At 36.4% G+C, this 22,244-nt stretch overlaps 4 protein-coding genes across 5 annotated transcripts; 3 read left to right on the top strand and 1 right to left on the bottom strand.

Moving 5' to 3' along the window:
- The first annotated feature begins 198 nt into the window (after positions 1–198).
- On the top strand, positions 199–5,838 carry LOC130722734 (protein BREAST CANCER SUSCEPTIBILITY 1 homolog). The gene is made up of 14 exons (XM_057573561.1): positions 199–299; positions 396–449; positions 557–627; positions 727–843; positions 1,191–1,681; positions 1,937–2,044; positions 2,146–2,727; positions 2,825–3,790; positions 3,863–3,963; positions 4,140–4,326; positions 4,412–4,615; positions 4,709–4,874; positions 5,013–5,131; positions 5,256–5,838. The coding sequence occupies exons 1-14, from the start codon at positions 253–255 to the stop codon at positions 5,580–5,582; spliced, it is 3,540 nt and encodes a 1,179-aa protein (XP_057429544.1). The 5' UTR covers positions 199–252; the 3' UTR covers positions 5,583–5,838.
- A 319-nt stretch (positions 5,839–6,157) lies between these two features.
- Positions 6,158–7,885, bottom strand: LOC130722735 (uncharacterized). The gene is made up of 2 exons (XM_057573562.1): positions 7,584–7,885; positions 6,158–7,297 (listed from the first exon to the last, which is right to left on the bottom strand). Exons 1-2 carry the CDS (start codon positions 7,669–7,671, stop codon positions 6,483–6,485), a joined length of 903 nt encoding a protein of 300 aa, XP_057429545.1. The 5' UTR covers positions 7,672–7,885; the 3' UTR covers positions 6,158–6,482.
- A 1,825-nt stretch (positions 7,886–9,710) lies between these two features.
- On the top strand, positions 9,711–12,627 carry LOC130725857 (putative F-box/LRR-repeat protein 23). 2 transcript variants are annotated; one of them, XM_057577049.1, is made up of 3 exons: positions 9,711–10,181; positions 11,654–12,210; positions 12,458–12,627. In XM_057577049.1, the coding sequence occupies exons 1-3, from the start codon at positions 9,847–9,849 to the stop codon at positions 12,496–12,498; spliced, it is 933 nt and encodes a 310-aa protein (XP_057433032.1). In that variant the 5' UTR covers positions 9,711–9,846; the 3' UTR covers positions 12,499–12,627. The 2 variants fall into 2 exon arrangements, with proteins under 2 accessions (XP_057433032.1, XP_057433031.1); XM_057577048.1 differs by having other exon boundaries at positions 11,654–12,627.
- A 769-nt stretch (positions 12,628–13,396) lies between these two features.
- On the top strand, positions 13,397–16,794 carry LOC130725856 (cytochrome b561, DM13 and DOMON domain-containing protein At5g54830-like). Its single transcript, XM_057577047.1, has one exon. The coding sequence runs from the start codon at positions 13,653–13,655 to the stop codon at positions 16,368–16,370; it is 2,718 nt and encodes a 905-aa protein (XP_057433030.1). The 5' UTR covers positions 13,397–13,652; the 3' UTR covers positions 16,371–16,794.
- Positions 16,795–22,244: the final 5,450 nt, after the last annotated feature.

The following is a 22,244-nucleotide window of genomic DNA, read 5'->3' as shown; positions in this document are numbered from 1 at the left end:
AAATGGGAAGCATGAAGCGTACCGAGTAATCTTTTTGTTGTTGTTGTGATTATAAAGCGTACGGAGCAATCTTTGACAAATGACAAATAATAAGAAAGACAAAGGTTAATTTCAATTTGAACCGCGAAAGGTGAAAAAGTTGGCGCGCTCTCTCACGCGCCCCTTAAAATTCAAAATTATATAAATCAAATTCACATCACTCCTTCACTTCCATTTCACTGTTGTCAGCGTCGAGAGAAATCGAACGAAACAATGGGTGATCTCGAGAGAATGGGTAGAGAACTCAAATGCCCCATCTGGTATGAATCCCCAACCCAATCATCTCTTCCTCTTCCAATTCCATTTCCCTAATCCCAATTCATTCATGGCTTTCGTTTTTTCAATTTTTCATGCAGTTTGAGTTTGCTCGATTCCGCGATTTCACTCACCTGCAATCATCTTTTCTGCAAGTAATACAACAACAACCCCTTCTCTCTCTCTCTCTCTCTCTCTCTCTCGCTTCGATTCATGGTTTTTTTTTAACCACTGACGTAACCCTATGATTTTGCATTTTCAGCTCATGCATACTCAAATCTATGAAATCTGCATCTGCTTGTCCTGTCTGTAAAATACCCTTCACCCGTCGAGGTATCTCGTATCGATTAACCCTAATTCTGAACTCACATCGCATTACATCAACTAATTTTGCTTTTTTTGTTTTGTTTTGTTTTGTTTTTGGTGTAATAGAGGTTCGCCCTGCTCCTCACATGGACAACTTGGTCACCATCTACAAAAACATGGAAGCTGCTTCTGGAATCACCATGTTTGTCACCCAGAATAATCTACCTCCTATCAAATCATCAGGTACACCAACATTGATTTTGATTGTGCTTATGCTTTTACTTCATGATATCATGGCTAGTATCCATTTAATTGTTGATTTTGATTAGATTAGTGGGCATAATAATCTGATTTGCAATAATAGTCTATGTAAAATTTAATTTTGTTTTTTTTTTTAATTTCTGAATTGTGAGCATAGTATATGTATTATTATTTACAATGCTGTCAACAATAAACTGAAAACACCCTTTTAGGATGTCATTTGTTAGTTATTTAGTTGAATTTGTATGGGTAGGTTTTTAAGTTTATGCTACTATACTGAATGAATTATACCCTTTGGATACTTTGCTAAAAATTAAATTATATTATAGATGAAGAAAAGCGATGTGAAGGTGATGACGACTCTGGTAAGAAGGAAGCTGGTGGAACTATTGAAAATGATGCAAGGGGGGAAAATACCCTCGAGAGAAAGAAGTCAAGGAAGAATACTAAGACCAGCGTCGAAAGTTCAGGTTCTGACATTGCAAAACCTTCTTTTCCAGCTAAGAAGAGGGTCCAGGTGCCACAAAATATTCTTTCAGAAACTCCATTGAAGGATTTGAAACTTGGAGGACCTCTTAGTGAAATTGACAGGGAGGGAACAGAAAGGGCTTCGGTAGTGGCAAACATAAGGCCACACCAAACTCAAAAAGATGATAATCTTCTTACACCTTTCTTTTGGTTAAGAGAGGAGGAAAACAATGATAAGTTAAGTCAGCGCTCCAATGAGGATCAATTTATTGATGGCCCAACACCAGTTCCTCCTTCATTCAGTGATCTCAAGGACTCTGATGATGAAAACCCTTCTGAAGTGGCTCCATTAGTAAGTGCATTGATTATAACCGAGTTTTTGAAGTCATTAATTTATTAGTCTGAATAATCACTTGTCATTTTGATCTTTTAGGTTGTGTTTATCGATGAGAAAAATAATTCTTGCTGAAGTCACTCAACTTCAAATTTTGGTTTATTTGATAGGTCTTTTGGACTTAAACAGTTTGAATTGTACTTGCTGGGTAATACTGATAATATTATTCTAGATTAGTACTAAATTATTATTTTTCTTGCTCTTTTCATGTAGGATGAGGTGCAAAATAAAACATCTGTTGATTTATTTGATAGTGAGATGTTTGAATGGACACAAAGGCCATGCTCCCCTGAATTATTTTCAAGTCCCGTCAAAATGCAGGTAACTGGAGAACTATAGAGTAAAGAAAGATAGTCATACACTCATACATAATTTAGGACCTTTACTTATTGAAGTTTTAATTAACTGAATGTTAAATACAGGTTGAGGATAGTGTTGAGATTGATGAAACTCAAGAGGAATTGACAGCAGCCTCAGAAAAGCTGGAAACAAATAAGTTAAGTGCTGATGCTGGCAATGCACTATCTGAGAATCTCAAAGAAGGAAATAAATTGGCTGATGTGTTACCATCGGGTGTGTCTTCTCCTCAAGTTAAAAGTTCTGATGTTCTAAATGCAATAAAGAAGCCTACAAAGAGAAGCAGGAAGCCCAGGGGAAAAGCTATGCAAAAGCAGATTGGGGAACAAAAAATCTTAATTGATGGAATGGACGCTGTTCAAAATGTACCATTGAAAGTTGCTAGGAAGCAAGCATCGGACAATAAGCACAGTAGAAGGGGCAAGAGGGTGTGCTTCAGTACTCATATTGATGAAAATCAAGAGGATTCACCATCTGAGAAGTTGGAAACAAGTAAGTTAAGTGCTGACGCTGGCAAAGAAGGAAATAAATTGGCTGATGTGTTACCACCAAGTGTGTCTTCTCCTCAAATTCAAAGTTCTGATGTTCTAAGTGGAATAAACAAATCTGCAAATAGAAGCAGGAAGGCCAGGGGAAAAGCTATGCAGGTAACTAGAAAACTAAAAACAGATTCTTCATACATAATTTAGGTCCTTGAACACAACAAACTTATTAAAGTGTCTATAAATTGTATGTTAAATGCAGGTTGAGGAAAATCAAGAGGAATTGGTAGCAGCCTCAGAAAAGCTGGAAACAAATAACTTAAGTGCTGATGCCGGCAATTCACTAGCTCAGAATCAGAAAGAAGGAAATAAATTGGCTGATGTGTTACCACCGAATGTGTCTTCTCCTCAAATTAAAAGTTCTGATGTTGTTCTAAATGGAATAAAGCAGTCTACAAAGAGAAGCAGGAAGGCTAGGGGAAAAGTTATGCAAGAGCAGATTGGTGAACAACAAAACGCAATTGATGGAGTGGACGTTGATCCAAACATGCCATTAAAAGTCACTATGGAGCAATCATCGGACAATAAGCACAAATCTTCTAACCTGGGGAAGTCTATTAGAAGGGGCAAGACGGTTTGCTTTAATACCAGTATAAATCCAACACCTCAAACTACTTGTACAGTCTCCAATAACTCAGGAGTTCTAAGTGATGGTGAATTGAAGATGGCTAAGATTTCACGTACCTCACCGTCTAAACAAGAAAATGAGAAGCATTGTCCTCAGGAGCTTGTTGGAAGACACCACCTGAAAAGATCTGGAAAACAAAAGCTGGACTATGTGCAGGTACTAGCTGAAGATTTATCTTCAACGCAAAGCCCAACCAATGAGTTTGCTGGTTCTGATTCATCTCTGCAGATGTATAGTAGTGAAAAGGCCTCTAATAGCAGGCAGAGGAAAAACAAAATTTCCAGAAAATCTTCATCTTGCAGTAAAGAATCGAGGAGTACTAAAAAGTTGAAACTTTCCTCTGATTGTATCTCTAAGACTAAAACTGGTGAAGAAATTCAACCTAATGAAAGTATTCTGCAAGGTCCAGATGCCGGCGTTTTGAGTGAAACATCAAAAGAGAAACATCGTCCTTTGATGGATGAAAGAATTTTAAGGAGATGTGAGAGCCATGTTAAGAAGTACCAATGTGTTTTTTGTCTCTTATCAGAAGAATCAGAGGTAGAATTGTGAGCTTACCATCTTGTTTTCATTATTAATAGACTGGAACTTACAGGATGTAACTCAATACAGGCTTCTGGACCAATGGTGCATTATTTTGATGGCAAGCCTGTACCTGCAGATTATGAAGGAGGATCTAAAGTCATACATTGTCACAGGAGCTGTACAGAATGGTAAGAATTTGTTACTGAGCAATATAATTAACGTGAATTTAAATATTTGCATTTTGTCATCCTTCAAATGATTAAATATTTACCTAAAACTGATGTATTTTGTCAATGTTGATCTTAGTAACTAGTCATAGTTTGAAGAAATTAGTTTCAAGTAATGTGTTTCACATATGCACCAGGGCCCCCAATGTATATTTTGAAGATGATAATGCAATAAATCTTGAAGCTGAAATAAGTAGAAGTCGAAGGATCAAATGTAGTTTTTGTGGAACTAAAGGGGCTGCACTCGGCTGCTATGAGAAAAGTTGCCGTAAGAGTTTTCATGTTCCTTGCGCCAAGTGGACTTCTCAATGTCGCTGGGATATGGTATCAAACTGTTTCAAAAACATAATGGTTAATGCCACTTTTAGATAAAAACATCTAATCAGATCTTGCAAATATACTTCTTCAGGAAAACTTTGTCATGTTATGCCCTCTACATGCTTCCTCCAAGTTGCCCAATGAAAGTTCAGGATCCCAAGAAAGGAGCAAGAAAGGCACTGGAGAGGGTAAAAGCCGTGGTTTCAAACATGACACTAAAAGCCAAACTCGGACTGCTCATGGATCATACAAGAAAATCATACTGTGTTGTTCTGCTCTATCCATGCAGGAGAAGGTAAAATAATTGCATTAAGTACTAAACTAGAGCTTTTTCCATTTAAAAAAGTCTTACCTATTGCTTTTCTTTTTCTGATTAAAAAAAATGTAGGATGTTGTTTCTGAATTTGAAAGAGCAACCAAAGTTACAGTTTTGAAAAATTGGGATTCAAGCGTCACCCATATTATAGCAGCAGTAGATGAAAATGGGGCATGCAGAAGGACCCTCAAAGTATTATTGGGCATCCTGGAGGGAAAATGGATTCTCAATATTGATTGTAAGTTCAGTTCTTTTATTTCTCTGTTTCTAGTCTCCTACTAAGTCGTCAGGATAAGATTATGATAAATGTCTAAAACAATTTCTTCCTCTTTTATTGGTTTTTTGTTCCATGGTTGGTTGGGTTTTGGCTGAGCAGGGATCAAGGCTTGCATGAAGGAAATGGAACCTGTTGATGAGGAGTCTTATGAAATTAACCTTGATATCCATGGAATCAGGGATGGCCCTCGGCTTGGAAGACTTAGAGTTTTGAACAAGGTTAGACTTTTCACTGTTATGATTCATACTTTTCATTATCATTAGAAAGTGGTTTGATGATGAATGAAAACCACAATGGTAATGTGCCTTACTAGTGTTTGTGTTGATAAAATTTGGTATGCAGCAACCAAAGCTTTTTGATGGCTACAAGTTCTATTTCATGGGAGATTTTATGCCGTCATACAAGGGCTTTCTGCAAGATATCGTGATCGCTGCTGGAGGGCTAGTTCTGCATAGAAAACCAGTGCTAGCTGACCATCCTCACCAAACCCTCATAATTTACAGTCTTGAGCTTCCTAATAAATGCAATCCTTCAGAAAAGGATACAATTTTCAGCAGAAGACGAAGTGATGCAGAAGTTCTGGCAAGTTCTACAGGTTCAAAGGTTGCAAGTAATACATGGATTCTTAATTCAATTGCAGCCTGCAAGCTGCAATGCCTTGCTCAATAAGTTTATATATGTTTGAGGTCATTTACATGCACATGATCCCATATTAGTGTTTTTCCCTTTTCTTTATTTATCAGGACAAGTTAAAAGTAACATTTGCAGTATCATGCAAAATATATATACCGACTGTAATGTGCTTTTGCCTGTTCTTTTTTACTTATACTGTCCTACTTTGGTGTAATATATCTGCGACTGTACTTTATATTCTGTACTAGACATGATGCCATGAAAATGATTTGTAGCGTAAGAGTTGCTGTAACTGTAAGTGCATCAAAAGTAAACTCGACAAATAAGACATACTGCATGCTGCAACAAATTATCAAATAGTTGTCACATCAATCTATTAAATTGAATAACAAAAGTGTTTTTCCCATATTTTTTAAAATGATTGTTGACAGAGTCAGTGCATGTACTGATGAAGAAATCAAAAGTAAGTTTTTCTTGAATAATATATATCAGTTAGTATTATGAGTTCATTGATTATATATATTTTTAATAGTAACAGCGATGATGTTCTCATGTTCTTTCTGGTGTTAGTGTGAATAATACATTTGCGTATAAACACTACATGATACAGATTAGATTGAACTGAATAAAAATCAAATTCAGAACAGGCGTACTACATAAATGACAGGAATCTGGTTTGTACAACTCTAATGTCAGTGAACATCTAGAAATGTAAGTTCAGAAACATTTTGCAGCATCGCCGATCTCTTCTTTGACCAATCTGGTCTAAGAGTATGCTTTCTAGACATGAAAATAGATGAGGCAGGCAATAAGTGAAATAAGAGAATGCTGTACATGGATGTGCCATGATGTGATGCAGAGTCCATTCTCATCCCCTGCAAATCCTGCTTCTCATCTCTGTCTACCAATCACAGATTGAGCTTTTGGCTAATCACACTAAGTTCTCTTCTGTGTGTGTTTTGAGATTTTCATGATAAGAGATTCAAGCACATACTCCAAATCTGAAATTCCCTCTTTGATGCCACTTGTTTCTGCATCAATTGTGTCCATTTCTTCCTTGATGCTACGTATCCTGTCAATGCCTGCTTGAACTTCCACCTCCATTTGCTCCATTGTAGCATGAACATCCTTTTTTTCCTCTTGCAAGTCTTTGAGTCTTCTCTTCAAAGACCTATAGCCATCAATAGACCTCTGAAGCTGTTCTGTAAGCGCCTTGTTTCGCTCTTGCAGGACAATGTTCCCTTCTATTTCCCCTCCATTATTATTCCCCTTCTTCTCTCTCTGTTGTTCTGTGTTGCAAGCATGCAACCTACCCAACAGCATGTCATTCTGCGCTTTCAGATCACTGATGAACTCCTCCATCTCTGTCAGCTCTTGAGCCTTTCTTGCAAGTTCAGAAGCCATGATCTGTTTTTCTTTTCCCAAGCTTGAACACATTGCTTGGAGGCTCTGGCGCGCAACGAGGCTTGCACTGAGTTCTCTTCTCAGCTTCTCTTTCTCATCTATGGGAACATCAGGGGTTCTTCTGTCTTTGGGAATTGGAATGTTAGGCTTAAGATCAGTGTTGCATCTTCTGAGTTCTGCTTTTCTCTTGGTAGAAGATTGAATCTTTTGAATCCTTGACCGTGCTTCATCTAAGATTAACATCATTCCATTCACCCTTTGAAACTTGCGCTCAACATTGTCTTTTGTGGATGCCCCATTGTGGTCTTGAATTAGTTTCAACAATAGCTTTACATTTGTTGCAAGGCCTTTTGAAAAAAAAAATGAAATATTGAACAAGAATGATGATCAGTCATTCACATATCACCATATGCCTAATGTAGTGGGAAAATCTTGTTTTGAAATTTACAAAAATGTTACGTCTTCTCAGTTACTAATACATTAAGCCAAACCATTTTCAATTTAAAATCATGTTTGAAAATTCTTCTTCTATTAATTCTAAAGAACGAATCAATTTTGAAATTTCTGAATGTTAGAATTGATTTTGAAGAAAAAATAAATCAATACAATCGTGCTAGTAAAATATGAAATTACCTTCCAAACCGCATTCTTCTGAATGTCCATCATGACTTGTTGAAGAAGTGAGTAACGTAGGAGATGAATGTGCTCGAACATGATCCATGCTATCTAAGGTGGTCAAATTTCAAGAGGACAAACCAATAGCTTGTTAAAAAGATATGATGAACAGAACTATGTAATGGAAGATGGGTAGAAGAGAAGATTTTTCTTTCTGAATTTTCAATATGGTATGTAGTGAGAGATCCAAGAAAGAGAGATGACCTTTGGTGTCTCTCTTGTCTTTCTCTCTGCTCTCTCCTCTCTGGAAAAGTGTGTTTTTCTTTCATCATTTCTATATTGTGGGAGTTGGTTCAAGGTTGATGCGCAATTATTGCTTAGAGTTTGACTTTGTCATTGGTTTTTTTTTCTTCTTATTCCTAACATAGATTTTTTAAGGCATCTTATGCAATGTGTAAAGTGTAAACTGAGTAAAATCTCCTATTATCTGTAAAAAGAAAAAATGGTAGCATTTTGTGTGCATATTTTAATAAATTAAAATAACAAAAGGTTAATTTATCCTTATGTTATAAATATGAACCTTGTCTCACAAAATAGTAATGTCATTTTGACAGAAGGATAGCAGAATAGTAATCTTAATATTTATGATCCATTTGTGGATTTTGAATTGAAACTTGATATAATAATGCCTTGTTTTGCATGACATGTTATTTTAGTTTGTTTGCCTTGTTCTTCAGAAGGTTGCAACTAATATATTCAGAAAGGGCTTAATACGTGGTGTGTTATGAGAAAGCGCTAGATGGCAGATAACCAATTACTAATATAAAAAATAAATGTGTAGAATGGAGCTCACCTAAGCCCACAGCTTGGAAATTAATAAAGAAAAGGTGGTTTTGACATGATACAGTGTACACATTGGCTCTTTTGTTGCCCTCAACATACCTAATCACATGACAAAAAGCATTATTTTGACCACAACTAAAACACTCATATCCTTGCATGTGGTTGATGGCGCCATATTAGGCTGTGAACTTGGTCTCCTTATCCTGTCATATCACCATATTTTTAAGCAATAATGTTCTTTCACACTTTTTTTACGATTTCACCTTTATAATATATGAAGAAAGAAGAGAGAAATAAGTGATATGATAGGTGATGAGACAGAACTGCAGAGCGAGATAAGAAAAAAAAATGAAAATAAGATAAAAAAGAAAGAGAAGTGTGAATGAATCATTGGATTTGGTTGGATTATATCAGAATAAAAATAGATTAATATTTTCACTAGAAGAAAATTTGAGTTTAGTGGCGGTACGTAGACAGACCGATGCTAAGTAGAGTCGGCTAAGTTCATGTGAATTTTTTAAAAAAAGAGATTTATGGGACTTATTGGTATCGTTGGCAAGGCCGATGCTAATTGGAGTGGGCTAAGCCCACTCAAACAACCAACACTATGTATTTTATAATGTTCAGTTTGGTGAGACTGACACGAATTATATCACAACCCATAACCTTAGTCTAAACATTACCATTGATTAGGCCGACACTAATGCTGAAAATGTACATAGGGTTCAATCGTCCTTAACTTTCATCGCCTCTCCCACTCTTATACCGTCTCTCTCACTTTCACTATTCTCATTATTGTTGTGCCCTCTCCCTTTCTCCCCCTAATTCCACTCTCACGAGTTAGAAGAACGAGAACAACATGATTTTTTAGGAACCTCACTGGACATGCCACGAGGCTTGGCGTTGTATTTGTCACGACCATGATGATTTCTAGCAGTTACGTGACCCTCATCTCATGGGTTATGCTAGCTAGCGTATGGGCGTGTGTTGGCGTCTTCCGCCGGTGAGCAGAGTCAAGCTCAACATGGAAGGTAGCTTTAAGGAGGTAGACAACTAATGAGCAATGCAGATTTAGTTCGTGATGAGCATGGTAGGCATCTTGAAACGTCTCTATGTTAGATCATAACAATTGACACATTTGGAGATCGAAATTGCAGAAAAAAATTAAAATTTAAATCACATATAATTAACTTTATATATATTTTTTGTTCATTATTAACTATATATAAAAATGGATAAAAATATTTTTGGCATAAAAATATGATGAAGAATGAATATTAGAGGCATATGGTTATGGGCTAAGCCTAATCCGTATAACTGGGCCTTGTAACAGAACCTCTCGCTCTCAGAACACGAGAAAATGGAGAATTTCAGTTTGTGACCGTCACAACGTAACAACCTCTCTCCCTCTTCCTCCTCCTTGCCCTCGATTCCTCCGATGGACACACCGTCGTCGTCGAATTCGAAGGCACTCGCCGATTCCGGCGAAGAACGAAACTGGCTCGACCTTCCACGTGACGTGGCGTCCACCATTTTCCTGAAGCTCGGCGCGATCGAGATCCTGACCACCGTTCAGCGTGTTTGCTCCGTGTGGCGCAACATCACCAAGGACCCTACCATGTGGCGCACCATCGACATGCATAATTTGGGGGATTCTCGCTACAATTTAGACACCATCTGCCGCCGCGCTATCGACTACAGCTCCGGCCACTTGCTCGATATCAACATCGAGTATTTCGGTACCGATGATCTCCTTGACTATATCACTGATTCGTGAGTTCCACCTGCTTCTCCATTTTCCATGCTTTTGATTGTTTTGTGAAATTTGCGATTGGATATTTGAATCATGTGAATTATGCGAATTAGGGTATGTGAGTAACTATGCTTCAAATTTGAATTAGGTTTTCAATTTCCAACCACAATCATGCATCTATTTTTTTGTTAAGAGAAAGCATGACATGCATACACTGAATTGAATTGAAACTAATGAAAACTGGAGAAATGCTGGCAATTTGGCTCTCCCTTTTGATTGCTTTATTGTGAAATGATGTTCCTTACTGGTTCAGTTAATAGAGAGTATCCTGGGTTTGTTAAGGGGTCAGCGTGTGAAATCACACCGAATAGTAGAAGAGGGTTGAAACGAGAATTCGTGAGTCCCTTGTCATGGGCACTTTGAGCAGAATCTAATGAAACCTGTTTGTTCGTTTGATATGTACCTCAAGTATTAGGCCCAAGTATTATTCGAGTCTCAAATTTCATTTCGAATTCAATGTGTTTTGGAGTGAAAAGTTTGTTTTTTGAATGAAGCAATTTTTGTCTTGGTGGATTTAATCTTGAAAATAATGGACTGGAGTTCTTACCATGAAGCTGAAACAAAACCTGAATGAATATGAAGTAGATCTAGAGGATAGAGCTCCGCGTAGCTAACAGTGGCAGGATTTGTAGGGGGATTGGACTTGGATGGGATTAGTATGCAGGATTTTGAATAAAAATGTGCAAAACTTGGAAACCCAATTTTAGTACAGAAGCATATGTATGCAGTCAGAGTTTTGGTCAAGTGTAACTCTCAGAAAGGATTGGAAAAAATCATTACAATACTCTTCCATGTCATTTTAATCTAGTCATTGATAAGGGAGTAGGGCTCCAAAGAAAAATAGAATATCAAGTGTAATTAGGGCAAACCTCCAGAGAGTTGATATTAATTTTATTTGAAGTTTCATAACTTTTGTCACTCATCCTGTAGGTTGTTTTGCTGTTAAATGAAGAAAGTTCACTTATCTAATAGTTCAAAGCCAAGTTTTATTTTTTATTTCTTCATTTCTCTTTTGTTTTTATTAGAACTTGAAATCATGTTCAGCATTGTCCGGGATTCGTTGTATGAATAATTATTAGTACACTGATCAGTGATATTTTGTTTTAATGATAACTGACAATCATCTTTTGTTTTTATTTTTACTTCCATGTGTATGTTTGATGTAGTTATTTCTGAAAGTATTCTGTGTCATAACTAAATTATTTTTTGGTGCTTCTGTTTGAAATGTAAAGTGTAAGATGTTTTACAAGCGCAGAATTTCACATTTTGGCTTAAAAATAATCATAAATCACATTGTCAGATAGTTAACCAAAATCACAGCAGTTCTTTTGCAAGCATATCATCTAGTTTGCTTGCCAGTGTCATGGCTGATCTTTTGGCTGCATCTCTATGTAACACTTTACCCCCCCTGTTTTGGCTTACTGATTTACAGGACAAGTCATCTACGACGCCTACGTCTTGCATGTTGTTATAGCATATCAGATGAAGGATTAAGTGAAATTGCAAAAAAGTTTCCTCAGCTGGAGGAACTTGATATATCAATCAGCAGCTTGTCCAAAGAGCCGCTAGAAGTTATTGGCCGAAGTTGCCCTCGCTTGAAAACCTTGAAATTCAACATGGAAGGGTATAGACGTCCACACATAGAGAGTGATGAGGAGGCATTTGCTGTTGCAGAAACCATGCCTGAGTTACGCCATCTCCAGCTTTTCGGAAACAAGCTGACTAATGATGGCTTGCTTGCCATTCTTGATGGCTGTCCTCACCTTGAAACTCTCGACTTACGACAATGTTTCAATGTTAATCTCGCAGGAAGTTTGGGGAAGAGATGTGCTGAACAGATCAAAGATTTACGGCTTCCGAATGATCCTGCTGATGACTACCCATTTGAAGCTGAAATCGATTATGGATCACTTGATGAAGACTACCCATCTGGGTTCTCAGACATAGCTTTCTTGTCTGATGACGATTATGACTATTATGGATTCTCAGGTGGGAGTGAACTTTCTGATTATGATTATGATTATGATGAGTATTATGCCTTTTGACAAATTTGAAATATTTCAGCACTCGGAAAATGTGTGCTGTGATTAGTGAATATTATAGTTGCTGTCTTTGTTTTTTATCTCTGTAACATTGGGATCAAAAGAAAGCCAGGAAACTCCCATGCATTTGATTAAAGTATCTACGCCTTCTAAAGACACTCAATGTAGTGATGCTGTTTTAATGAATTTATTAGGTGGAGTCAGCCTAACCGTCTTTTATACGGGCAGAAGCTGATAATCATCTGCAAGACTGCAGCCTTGGTCAAGTGCAGTCATTGTTTACAACTTGTATTTATCTTATATATGTGAGAAGCAACTTCTCTGGCTTTATTGTAGCAAATCTATGATTCTTAACTTTGGTTTTCTTGAAGTTTTTGGTAGAAGCAGCCAACTTTTTATGCATACCCTGCCTGATTTGAGTTGTAGTAAAATAAATGGTACTCCTGGCTTAGTATTGAAGAGTTCTTGGTAAAGGGTTCTGGACTTCTGGCTTAACTAATCCCATTAAGGGCAGTTAATGTTGTGTCAAGGTGTGATCTATGTATGAAAAGTACATCGAAATTAGTTTTGTGTAGGTTATTCGCGTTTGAATCCTATATCGCTTAATGTATTGATCGTGAGGCGAGGTAGTCTCATTGTTATCAGTTGTGATGATACTTTGATTAAAATTTACATTAAGATATGAAGTCATAAAGAAATGCACAGCACTAGCTAATGCCACAATGTCTTTTTGACCATAGTTTGTTAATTGGACACAATCGCACTTGTTGTATACTACCAATTATAGTGCCTCATTCCCGAATCTTAAATTTGATGTAATCTTATGACCCACTACTCACCATTTCTTTATTATTAGTGGGTTACACTTTACCTCTACTTGTTTGAGACTTATGGCCTGTAATCCCGAGTGAGATATAGCACCAAACTTTTCAATGCACTAGTATAAAGACTTTATGCGACTTCTTGTTTTTGTTTCTTTTAAAGTTCTATGATGTATGCATATAATAAAGTATTAAAATTGATGCTTTCAAGTGAATCTAGCTAAGTAAGTTCACATTATTTCTTTCTTTCTTATAAAAAATGAACCATGGCATATGAATATATGATCCTAGTATTAAATACACATTAATGAAAAATAGACAAAAGACAAGACAATCAAATCATGGTTTCATGACCCTCACGTTCGTTGGGTATAACTTAGCCTTTGTTCTTGATTCCTTCACCCAACACATTGCAAAGTTGCCACATGTCATCTTAGAGCCCAACGCCACCGAACGCAACCAAAAAAAGAAAGAAAGTTCCACCTGGCCGTGATTTGCTTCAACGACGGCGATCGCGGCGTTTCTCCGATCACCACCGTAAACAACCGGATACTCCGATCCCAACCACATGCTTCGCGAATCGATTCTGATCTTCATCTTCCTATCCTTGTTGTTCATCGGGTATGCAGATCCTTCGAAAAATTGCACCAGAACCAGCCCCTTCGTCGATTCGGAATCCGAATTCGAAATGGTTCAGCACCAACTCAGAGGCCGTCTCAAAATCCTCGACGATTGCTCGTTTAGGGTTTCCCAATTCGACATGCTCTCTGGCTCCGACGTTCGTTTTTGGGGCGCACTGGCAATCGATTTCGAAAATCTCACCACCGGATTCATCGTCTCCGATCACAACCTCAACCAGACCTACGCCAATTCCACCTTCGTTGTACGTTTGATGCCCAACGTCACGTGGGATATGATCCGCGTCCTCGCCGTGTGGGACCTGCCCACCGCATCCGATTTCGGCCACATCGTAATCGGAAACATCACCGGCGTGAATGCAAGTTCTCCGGCGCCGGCGCCGGCGCCTTTGAGCGGCGAGGGGATGCAGAAGGAGCTGGGTGGTGTCCACACGGAGCCGACTATGTTTGACAATTGCAAGGTGCTGATGAAGGATTTCAGGGTTCGGTGGAGCTTGAATGCGAAAGAGGATTCAATCGAGATTGGGTTGGAGAGCGCAACTGGACTCATGAACTACATGGCTTTTGGGTGGGCGAACCCTAATGCTACTGATTCAGAGTTCATGGTTGGTGCAGATGTGGCTGTTTCAGGGTTTAAGGAGGATGGTTTGCCATTTGTGGATGATTTCTTCATCACCAAGTATAGTGAGTGTGTGATAAACAGTGAGGATGGATCTGCAGTTGGGGTTTGTCCTGATTCAATTTATGAAGGACCTGATAGGGTTGGTTTGGTGAATGATACTAAGTTGATTTATGGGCAGAGAAGAGATGGGGTTTCATTGATTAGATACAGGAGGCCATTGAGCCAGGTTGATGGCAAGTATGATCACCCTGTGGATCATTTGGCTAACATGACTGTTATTTGGGCTTTGGGTAAGCTTAGAACTCCTGATACTGTTCAACCTTACTATCTTCCTCAGAATCATGGGGGTCTTCGCTTTGAGACTTATGGTAATTTGGTTCTGAATGTTTCTCAGCATGTGGATGACTGTAAAGGTCCCCTTGATGCTCAAGATAAAGAGGATCAACATGTCATCATTGCTGATGCTAAAGTTCCCTTGGTTGTTTCTACTGGTCCAGCTTTGCATTACCCTAACCCTCCGAATCCGGCCAAGGTTCTCTACATCAACAAGAAGGAGGCTCCTGTATTGAGAGTGGAAAGAGGGGTGCCGGTCATGTTTTCCATACAAGCAGGCCATGATGTTGCACTTTATGTTACTTCTGATCCGATCGGAGGAAATGCTACACTGAGGAATCTGACTGAGACTATCTATGCTGGAGGTTCTGAGGCTCATGGAGTCCAAGCCAGTCCTACGGAGTTACTTTGGGCTCCGGATAGGAACACTCCTGATCACATCTATTATCATTCCTTATATGAGAAGAAAATGGGTTGGAAGGTGGAGGTTGTGGATGGGGGTCTATCTGACATGTATAATAACAGTGTTGTGCTGGATGATCAACAGGTTACCTTCTTTTGGACTTTGGCAAAGGATTCCATAACTATTGCTGCTCGTGGTGAGAAAAAGAGTGGTTATCTTGCCATAGCATTTGGTAGTGGAATGATATACAGTTATGCTTATGTAGGGTGGGTCGATGATAGTGGTGTGGGTCGTGTGAACTCATACTGGATTGATGGAAGGGATGCCTCAAGCATACATCCTACACATGAGAATTTGACTTATGTGAGATGCAAAACAGAAAATGGTATTATTACCATGGAATTTACACGTCCCTTGCATCCATCTTGTGGTCGGGAGAAGAGGCCAGAGTGTAACAATATTATTGATCCCTTATCTCCACTTAAAGTTGTTTGGGCGATGGGTGATAGATGGAGTAATGACCATCTTAGTGAAAGGAATATGCATTCTTTTATGAGTAGTAGGCCTATACGTGTGCAGCTAATGCGCGGTTCGGCAGAAGCAGAGCAGGATTTACTTCCTGTTTTGGCTGTGCATGGTTTTATGATGTTCCTTGCATGGGGTATCTTGCTTCCTGGAGGTATATTGGCAGCTAGGTACCTAAAACATCTTAAGGGTGATGGATGGTACAAAATTCATGTTTACTTGCAATACTCAGCGTTAGCAATCATTTTTCTTGCCCTTCTTTTTGCTGTTGCTGAGCTTCGGGGATTTCATGTTAGCTCAGCTCATGTTAAATTTGGAATTACTGCAATATTTTTGGCTTGCCTACAGCCGGTGAATGCTTTCCTTAGGCCTCCAAAACAAACAAATGGGGAGCAGGCACCCTTTAAAAGGGTTCTTTGGGAATATTTCCATGTAGTTGTTGGGAGATCTGCTGTTGTTGTAGGCATTGCAGCTCTTTTTAGTGGCATGAAACATTTAGGGCAGAGATATGATTTGGAAAATGCCAATGGACTCAATTGGGCAATGGTGATTTGGTTCTCAGTTGGTGCATTGACTGTTGTTTATTTGGAATACCAGGAAAGGCAGCGAATAAGGGACCGGGGATTTGGAAGAAGCAATTGGGTACTTGGTAATGTTGAGGATGATGATTCCCTTGATCTCTTGAGCCCAACCAGGATACCTGTGAATAAAGAGTCCCGAGCCTCTGCAAGAATGGAAGTCCAGTTAGAACCTTTAAACAGATAGGTGCATGTCTAATAGGAAGTCTCCATTATGCAACAGGTGATTGGAAATTTGTGTTTTAATCAGAGCTGTCAGGCTTCTTCATTTGTTATGAGGCATTTTTGATGTGTGAAGACGGGAGCACTTGTTCGTCAACCTCCCTGTACTCTGCTGCCATTTTGTGAAGAGTAGCGCTCCTAACCAAGAGTATAGGTTATTTCATTTCTCCACTCCAGCTGCAATACTTTTTACTTGTTCTTCTTTACCACCCCCTCAAAATAGAAGAAATGAAACTTTACAAAGGGATAGATTTCTTGTTGATTAATGTAGGTTATGTTCGATAGTACTGTAGGTTTACTTCAGACGTGGGTGGCTATCCAGCCACATTGTTGTAAATTATGAGATGCAGAAAACTAATACAAAGGTCACACTGATTTTAAGTTTCAAAGTGGTTTTATTTAGTTGTCTGAAAAACTGAATGTTGATGAAGGACTTGAAGCTTTTAGGCCCTTTGTGATGGTAAACCGGGTTTCCGTAGTCAAGATTAATATCATCATCCCTTGCTATGTACTCTGGTCATCATTATTTTGTTGTGAAATTATGTTCCTTTTTTTACTAAAGAAATTCTACCTTTTTTCGTATGACAAATTCATGGGCAATGAAATCAAATAACTTCATATAGGGAGAAGCGAATGGAGAATAGAAACTGCACTTGGTGACATGGGACCAGTTTTTCAACCAAAAGAAGTGGAAGGTATGTGTTAAGACTTATAACAGATTTTACTCAAGCTTTGATGGAGCCTAGTTAGAAATGTTAGAGGTGAGGGTTGCTCCATCCTTTATAAACACTTATTTGGTCATATCTTTAGTCAATATGAGACTTCTCAACACACCCCCTTATGCCCGGGGCCAGACATCTGGCGTGAGATTTGTAGGAATGAACATTTACGGGTGACATATATATGAGAGATTTCCAATAAGCAAATTTAGGACAGACTCTAATACCATGCAAGAATTCGGGTTAGGCCTAACTCTACCCTGAAAGCTGCTTAGCGGTGAGGGTTGCTCCACTCTTTATAAACCCTTACACATCTCTAATCAATGAGAGACTTCTCAACAAGAAGAAATAAGCTGTTCTTAGGTATAAGTATGGAGCCAGACAGCCAATGATGCCATCTTATTTTTCCCTGAGATGAAGGGTAGGAGAGGGCATCTATAGTTTGGAAGGATACTTATGCTAAATGGAAGTTAATCAAAAAATGATGGAGGTGGAATGTGGGATGACCGGGTCACGATACTCATATAACTTGATAAATATTATTTAGAGGTGGGCTCCACGTTTTTAACTTGCATAAAGAGAGAAATTGATACAGAACTTTAACATGATAATTTTAAGTGAAGTTTCAACATAATAGGATCTTAGGGATGGGCTGATAGCTTTGCTTTTGGCTGGGAGTGGTTCCTTCATAGGCTTCTTGTTGCTTAGGCCTCCTTGTAACACTAGACAAAAAAAACGAGATAACCTTAACATGCATGTCCTGAGCATTGATGTCTATGCCATAATATACGATTGGCACCAAGGAAAATAGAAGCAAGAGGAGTCCTCACTGCTGCTCGATCGATGATTAAGCACAGAATTTCCCAACCACATGGCCATTTTTAAGGTAACAATTTCGTTCAGCCTAGATATAAAAAAACCTCAACAAAAAAAACCTAGATATGAAAATAGGAATATTTTTTAGGTCAGCATATTTTTGGGCCAATGAGGCGAGTATTTAGAAAAACACTCTAGGGTGGATCATTATTGGGCCTAGGAGAGGAGAAATCATGATATCGTGTAGTACTGGTTTTAGGCCGAGAATGGGTCAAGGCCCAATACTTTGGATTACTATTATTTGATTTATTTCTGCTTAAAAAAGATTACATTATTTGACCAAAAAATAAGATTACATTATTATCATTTATGTCATTATTTGTATTCTTATATCTATCTATCTATCTATCTATCTATAAACTATATAAAGGAAGAGTTTTTGCAACTTTAGGGGCAAAAAAGTATTTCAATAATTTATTCTACTACAATTGAATTCTCTACACGGATATTTTGGTAAAACACCACATTATTTTGCAAGGATTCAATCCTGGCCGTTGAAAAATTTGTGGCAATTCAGCTTCAGGTTTGTTGCTCATGCTCTTCTGTATTCCACCGTTTCTCTCAACTAGATTTTATTTGCTCTTCTTTTGTAACTCCCTAGTCATTTCTTCTTCAGTTCTTCGTATTAAACATCTCAACTGTTGCGTCTTTCATTCTTCCTATCGCATCACCTTAAAGGTCTTCGCTCTGCAGAAGCAAGGATTAGAATTCTTTCGCTGTGAGAACCTTCTTCAGAACCAAGGAAGGAGAACGCTGGTGCTGGTCGTGGATGTGGGAACGATTTTCTTTATGAGAATGCGGTTGAATCTGGGAATCAAACGCTTTGCCCTCTTTCTCCTTGATGCTACTGCTTTCAAGTCTCGAGAATTTGGGATTTTTTGCATCTCATTCACATATTCAAAGCCCTCTGGCACCGATCTGCGTCCCAATCCAATTAGGTATTATGCTTCTTTCCCTGGATCCCTACATCTCATGTCCAAGTTACCATCTTTGCCATTAACTGCATTCTTTTGTTCTGGGTTTATGTATTTCCTTTTTAACTTTCTTGCCTGCTAAATTACTCCTTTTTTCCCTTTGCATTTAGTCATGCTTGCAGGCCCTAATCTAAAAGAAGGAGACGTGATTTACTTGATGACCTTCAATGTTAAGTATCACCTTTATGATATTTGATAATTTTCTTATCCATTTTCTCATATTTAGCTAAAACAATAACCAATTTATCAGACAAAAAATTGTTCTGTCAAGTAACATCAGGGACCTATCCTGCAAATTCCTTTGGTAAGAATTGGCTTTCATCTAGGAAAGTGTCATAGGTACTAGCTATGTGTCATCAATTTTAACCGGAATTACTTTTAGATGCTACAAATTCTTACAAATTCTTTTACATATGTGACCATTTTTTGCCTTCTTATGTGATATTCTTGAATTCATTTACGACACTATCGTTTGCCTAGACTGATATTCTTACAAATTCTTTTACATATGTAGGTTGTTGTCTTTATTCTCATTTCTCCTCTTCCACTCCAGTAAATACGGTCTTTATTCTTCAATTCAATTTGTTTTTCACATTAGGTTGTTATCTTCTTTTATTTTATTCCTCATATGGGTGTATGATTTCAAAAATGACATCTTATGAAGTATCCCCTGGCTCAAGAAGTTCCCCAATACTATAATTCATTTTCTTCTCTTCTCATACTGTTATAGTGTTATCTCAATTGATTCTCCTAATTATTTACTAAACCTCTCTTCTACTTTCTATTAAATAGATATTCTTTTTAATTTTAAGGGTCAAGAGTTGTCACTCATACATTTACAAGTTTCAATGCCCTCATTTAGGAAGAGCTCTCTTATAAGGTCAAAGGTGACATCTTCTTTTTCATTTATATGTGCTTATTGTGGTTATTGAAGAATTTAGTGGTTACATATTAGTAACTAATATCAGTTACCGAATTCCAGAGGGCATGATTAGTTGGTTAGGATTTATACAAGACATTAGTCCTAAAAACTAAAAGTTGACGCTTTAAACATTTAATTTGATATCAATGCCAATAAAAACTTTCCACTAACCCTTTCCACTACAACAATTACAGGTACTAACTCCAAGTCTAACTATTTTTCTTCTCTATTTGTGGTCATTCAATATACAAGCTGATTTAGTTTTAAATGCATATATTGACAGGAGTGGGAAAGACCTAAGTCAGGTGGTACAACTCATATTGAAGAGGACAACGAGGGGGGAAGAGAAGCAAGAGGAAGAAGAAAATGATGATTTTGAGAAGCAGGAAAACGATAGTGCCGTAAATGAATTTTCTTTGTTTCTTCAACTTTCTTGATAAGTTGTTTCCAAGTGTTGCTTGCTATACTTAATTTAAGGGTATGCTATGAACATCATGTTATTACATCAGAAAGTTTGAGCTTTCTTAATTTGTATAGCCACCATTACAATGTATCAAAAATAAAGGTGGATGTTTTAACATTAAACTTTATAAGAATGAAAAAAAAAAACACTCACCAAAATAAAATTGTTAGTATCAGATGGTATTCCAAAGGTTAATATCACCTACGATTTTTTTATTTAGTGTTTAGTTAAAATAATTACACAGTAAATCAAAATTAATTTTAATTATTGAACTTCTTTGCATTGGAATTGATTATTTGACATTATTTAATAAGAATGTTTCTTATAAAAAGGACCACAAAAAAATTCCATAGTGTTTCTTATAAAAAGAACATGAGGGAGTATTTGTTACATATCAAATACAATAAGTTAATATCAGTAATAGAATTACATTGGACATGATGAATTATTTTAATTTTCTATTATATATTATTTAATATTAATATTAATCTAAAAAAACTTAATATCAGTTACAAAATTTCATAAGACATCATAAATAATTTTGGTTTTATGTAATAAATTAATTAATATTAATACTAATATTTAAAAAAACTAATACTATCATTTATGGAATTACTTGATAAATTATTTTTGGATTTATATAATATATTAATTAATATTTATATTAATCTTCAGCAATTCAAGGTTGGGATTTTACCATTAAATTTGATAAAAATGTCAACTTAAACTTGCAAATAATCTTTTGACCTACACTAAATTTCTTATTATTAGAGTTTAATTAATATTAGTAATAAATCAAATAAAAATAAAATCATATACGAAATTTCATAGGACATGAAAATTATTTTTAATTTATATAAAATCAATATTTTTAATCTTGAAAATGTGATATTAATCTTTAATATTAAAGTTTGAGATTTTTAAATAAAATATGATATGAATTCGACATTAAAATTTCTACTAACCCTTCACCTCCACTTAGTTTTTTGTTTACTATTTAGTTACTATTTACACATCAAATAAAAATCAAATATCAGTTGTGAAATTCCATAAGACATGATAAATTTTCTTGGGAATTATAATATCAGTTACGGAATTTCACAGGACATGAAAAATTATTATCAAATTTATATATATAAATAAATATTAATATTTTTCAAATTTATAAATTATGTAATTTAATATAGATATTAATCTTTAGATATTAAAGTTTGAGATTTTTAAATAAAATATGATATGAATTCGACATTAAAATTTCTACTAACCCTTCGCCTCCACTTAGTTTTTTGTTTACTATTTAGTTACTATTTACACATCAAATAAAAAACAAATATCAGTTACGAAATTCCATAAGACATGATAAATTTTCTTGAGAATTATAATATGTTACGGAAATTCACAGACATGAAAAATTATTGTCAAATTTATATATATAAATAAATATTAATTTTATTCTTTATAAATTAATTTAGAAATTTAACATTAAATTTGATATAAATCCCATAATAAACCTTTTACTGACATTTTCGCTTACACTTAGATATTTTATTGGTGTTTAATTGATATTATTTACACACCAATTAAAATGTTTAATATCAGTTACGGAAATTCATAGGACATGCTTGATAATTTATTTAGGATTATAGAATATAATATGTAATATTATTATTATTATTAATCTTTAAAATGTTAATATCATTTACAAAATTTCATAGGACATGGTAAATTATTTTAGATTTATAAAATATATAATATTAAACTAAGGAAAAGATGTGTATTGTGATTATGATTTTATTAAACGGTTGAATAAAATTATACTAATGAGAATTTTATCATGATTTTGTTTGAACAAAATTTGTTAATATATTCAATAATTCTTTTGCTG

Source organism: Lotus japonicus, chromosome 6, assembly GCF_012489685.1.
Source record: "Lotus japonicus ecotype B-129 chromosome 6, LjGifu_v1.2".
NCBI lineage: Eukaryota > Viridiplantae > Streptophyta > Magnoliopsida > Fabales > Fabaceae > Lotus > Lotus japonicus.
The sequence above is the reverse complement of the archived record's forward strand: the minus strand, read 5'-3'. Positions and strand labels throughout refer to the sequence as shown.

Coding starts and splice junctions, on each gene's coding strand:
- LOC130725857 (XM_057577048.1), top strand. CDS start 9,847: ATGGACACACCGTCGTCGTCGAATTCGAAGGCACTCGCCGATTCCGGC. Junction 10,182..11,653: donor CTTGACTATATCACTGATTC/GTGAGTTCCACC, acceptor ACTGATTTACAG/GACAAGTCATCTACGACGCC.
- LOC130725856 (XM_057577047.1), top strand. CDS start 13,653: ATGCTTCGCGAATCGATTCTGATCTTCATCTTCCTATCCTTGTTGTTC.
- LOC130722734 (XM_057573561.1), top strand. CDS start 253: ATGGGTGATCTCGAGAGAATGGGTAGAGAACTCAAATGCCCCATCTG. Junction 1,682..1,936: donor CTTCTGAAGTGGCTCCATTA/GTAAGTGCATTG, acceptor CTTTTCATGTAG/GATGAGGTGCAAAATAAAAC. Junction 2,045..2,145: donor CAAGTCCCGTCAAAATGCAG/GTAACTGGAGAA, acceptor TGTTAAATACAG/GTTGAGGATAGTGTTGAGAT.
- LOC130722735 (XM_057573562.1), bottom strand. CDS start 7,671: ATGGATCATGTTCGAGCACATTCATCTCCTACGTTACTCACTTCTTCA. Junction 7,298..7,583: donor AGAAGAATGCGGTTTGGAAG/GTAATTTCATAT, acceptor TTTTTTCAAAAG/GCCTTGCAACAAATGTAAAG.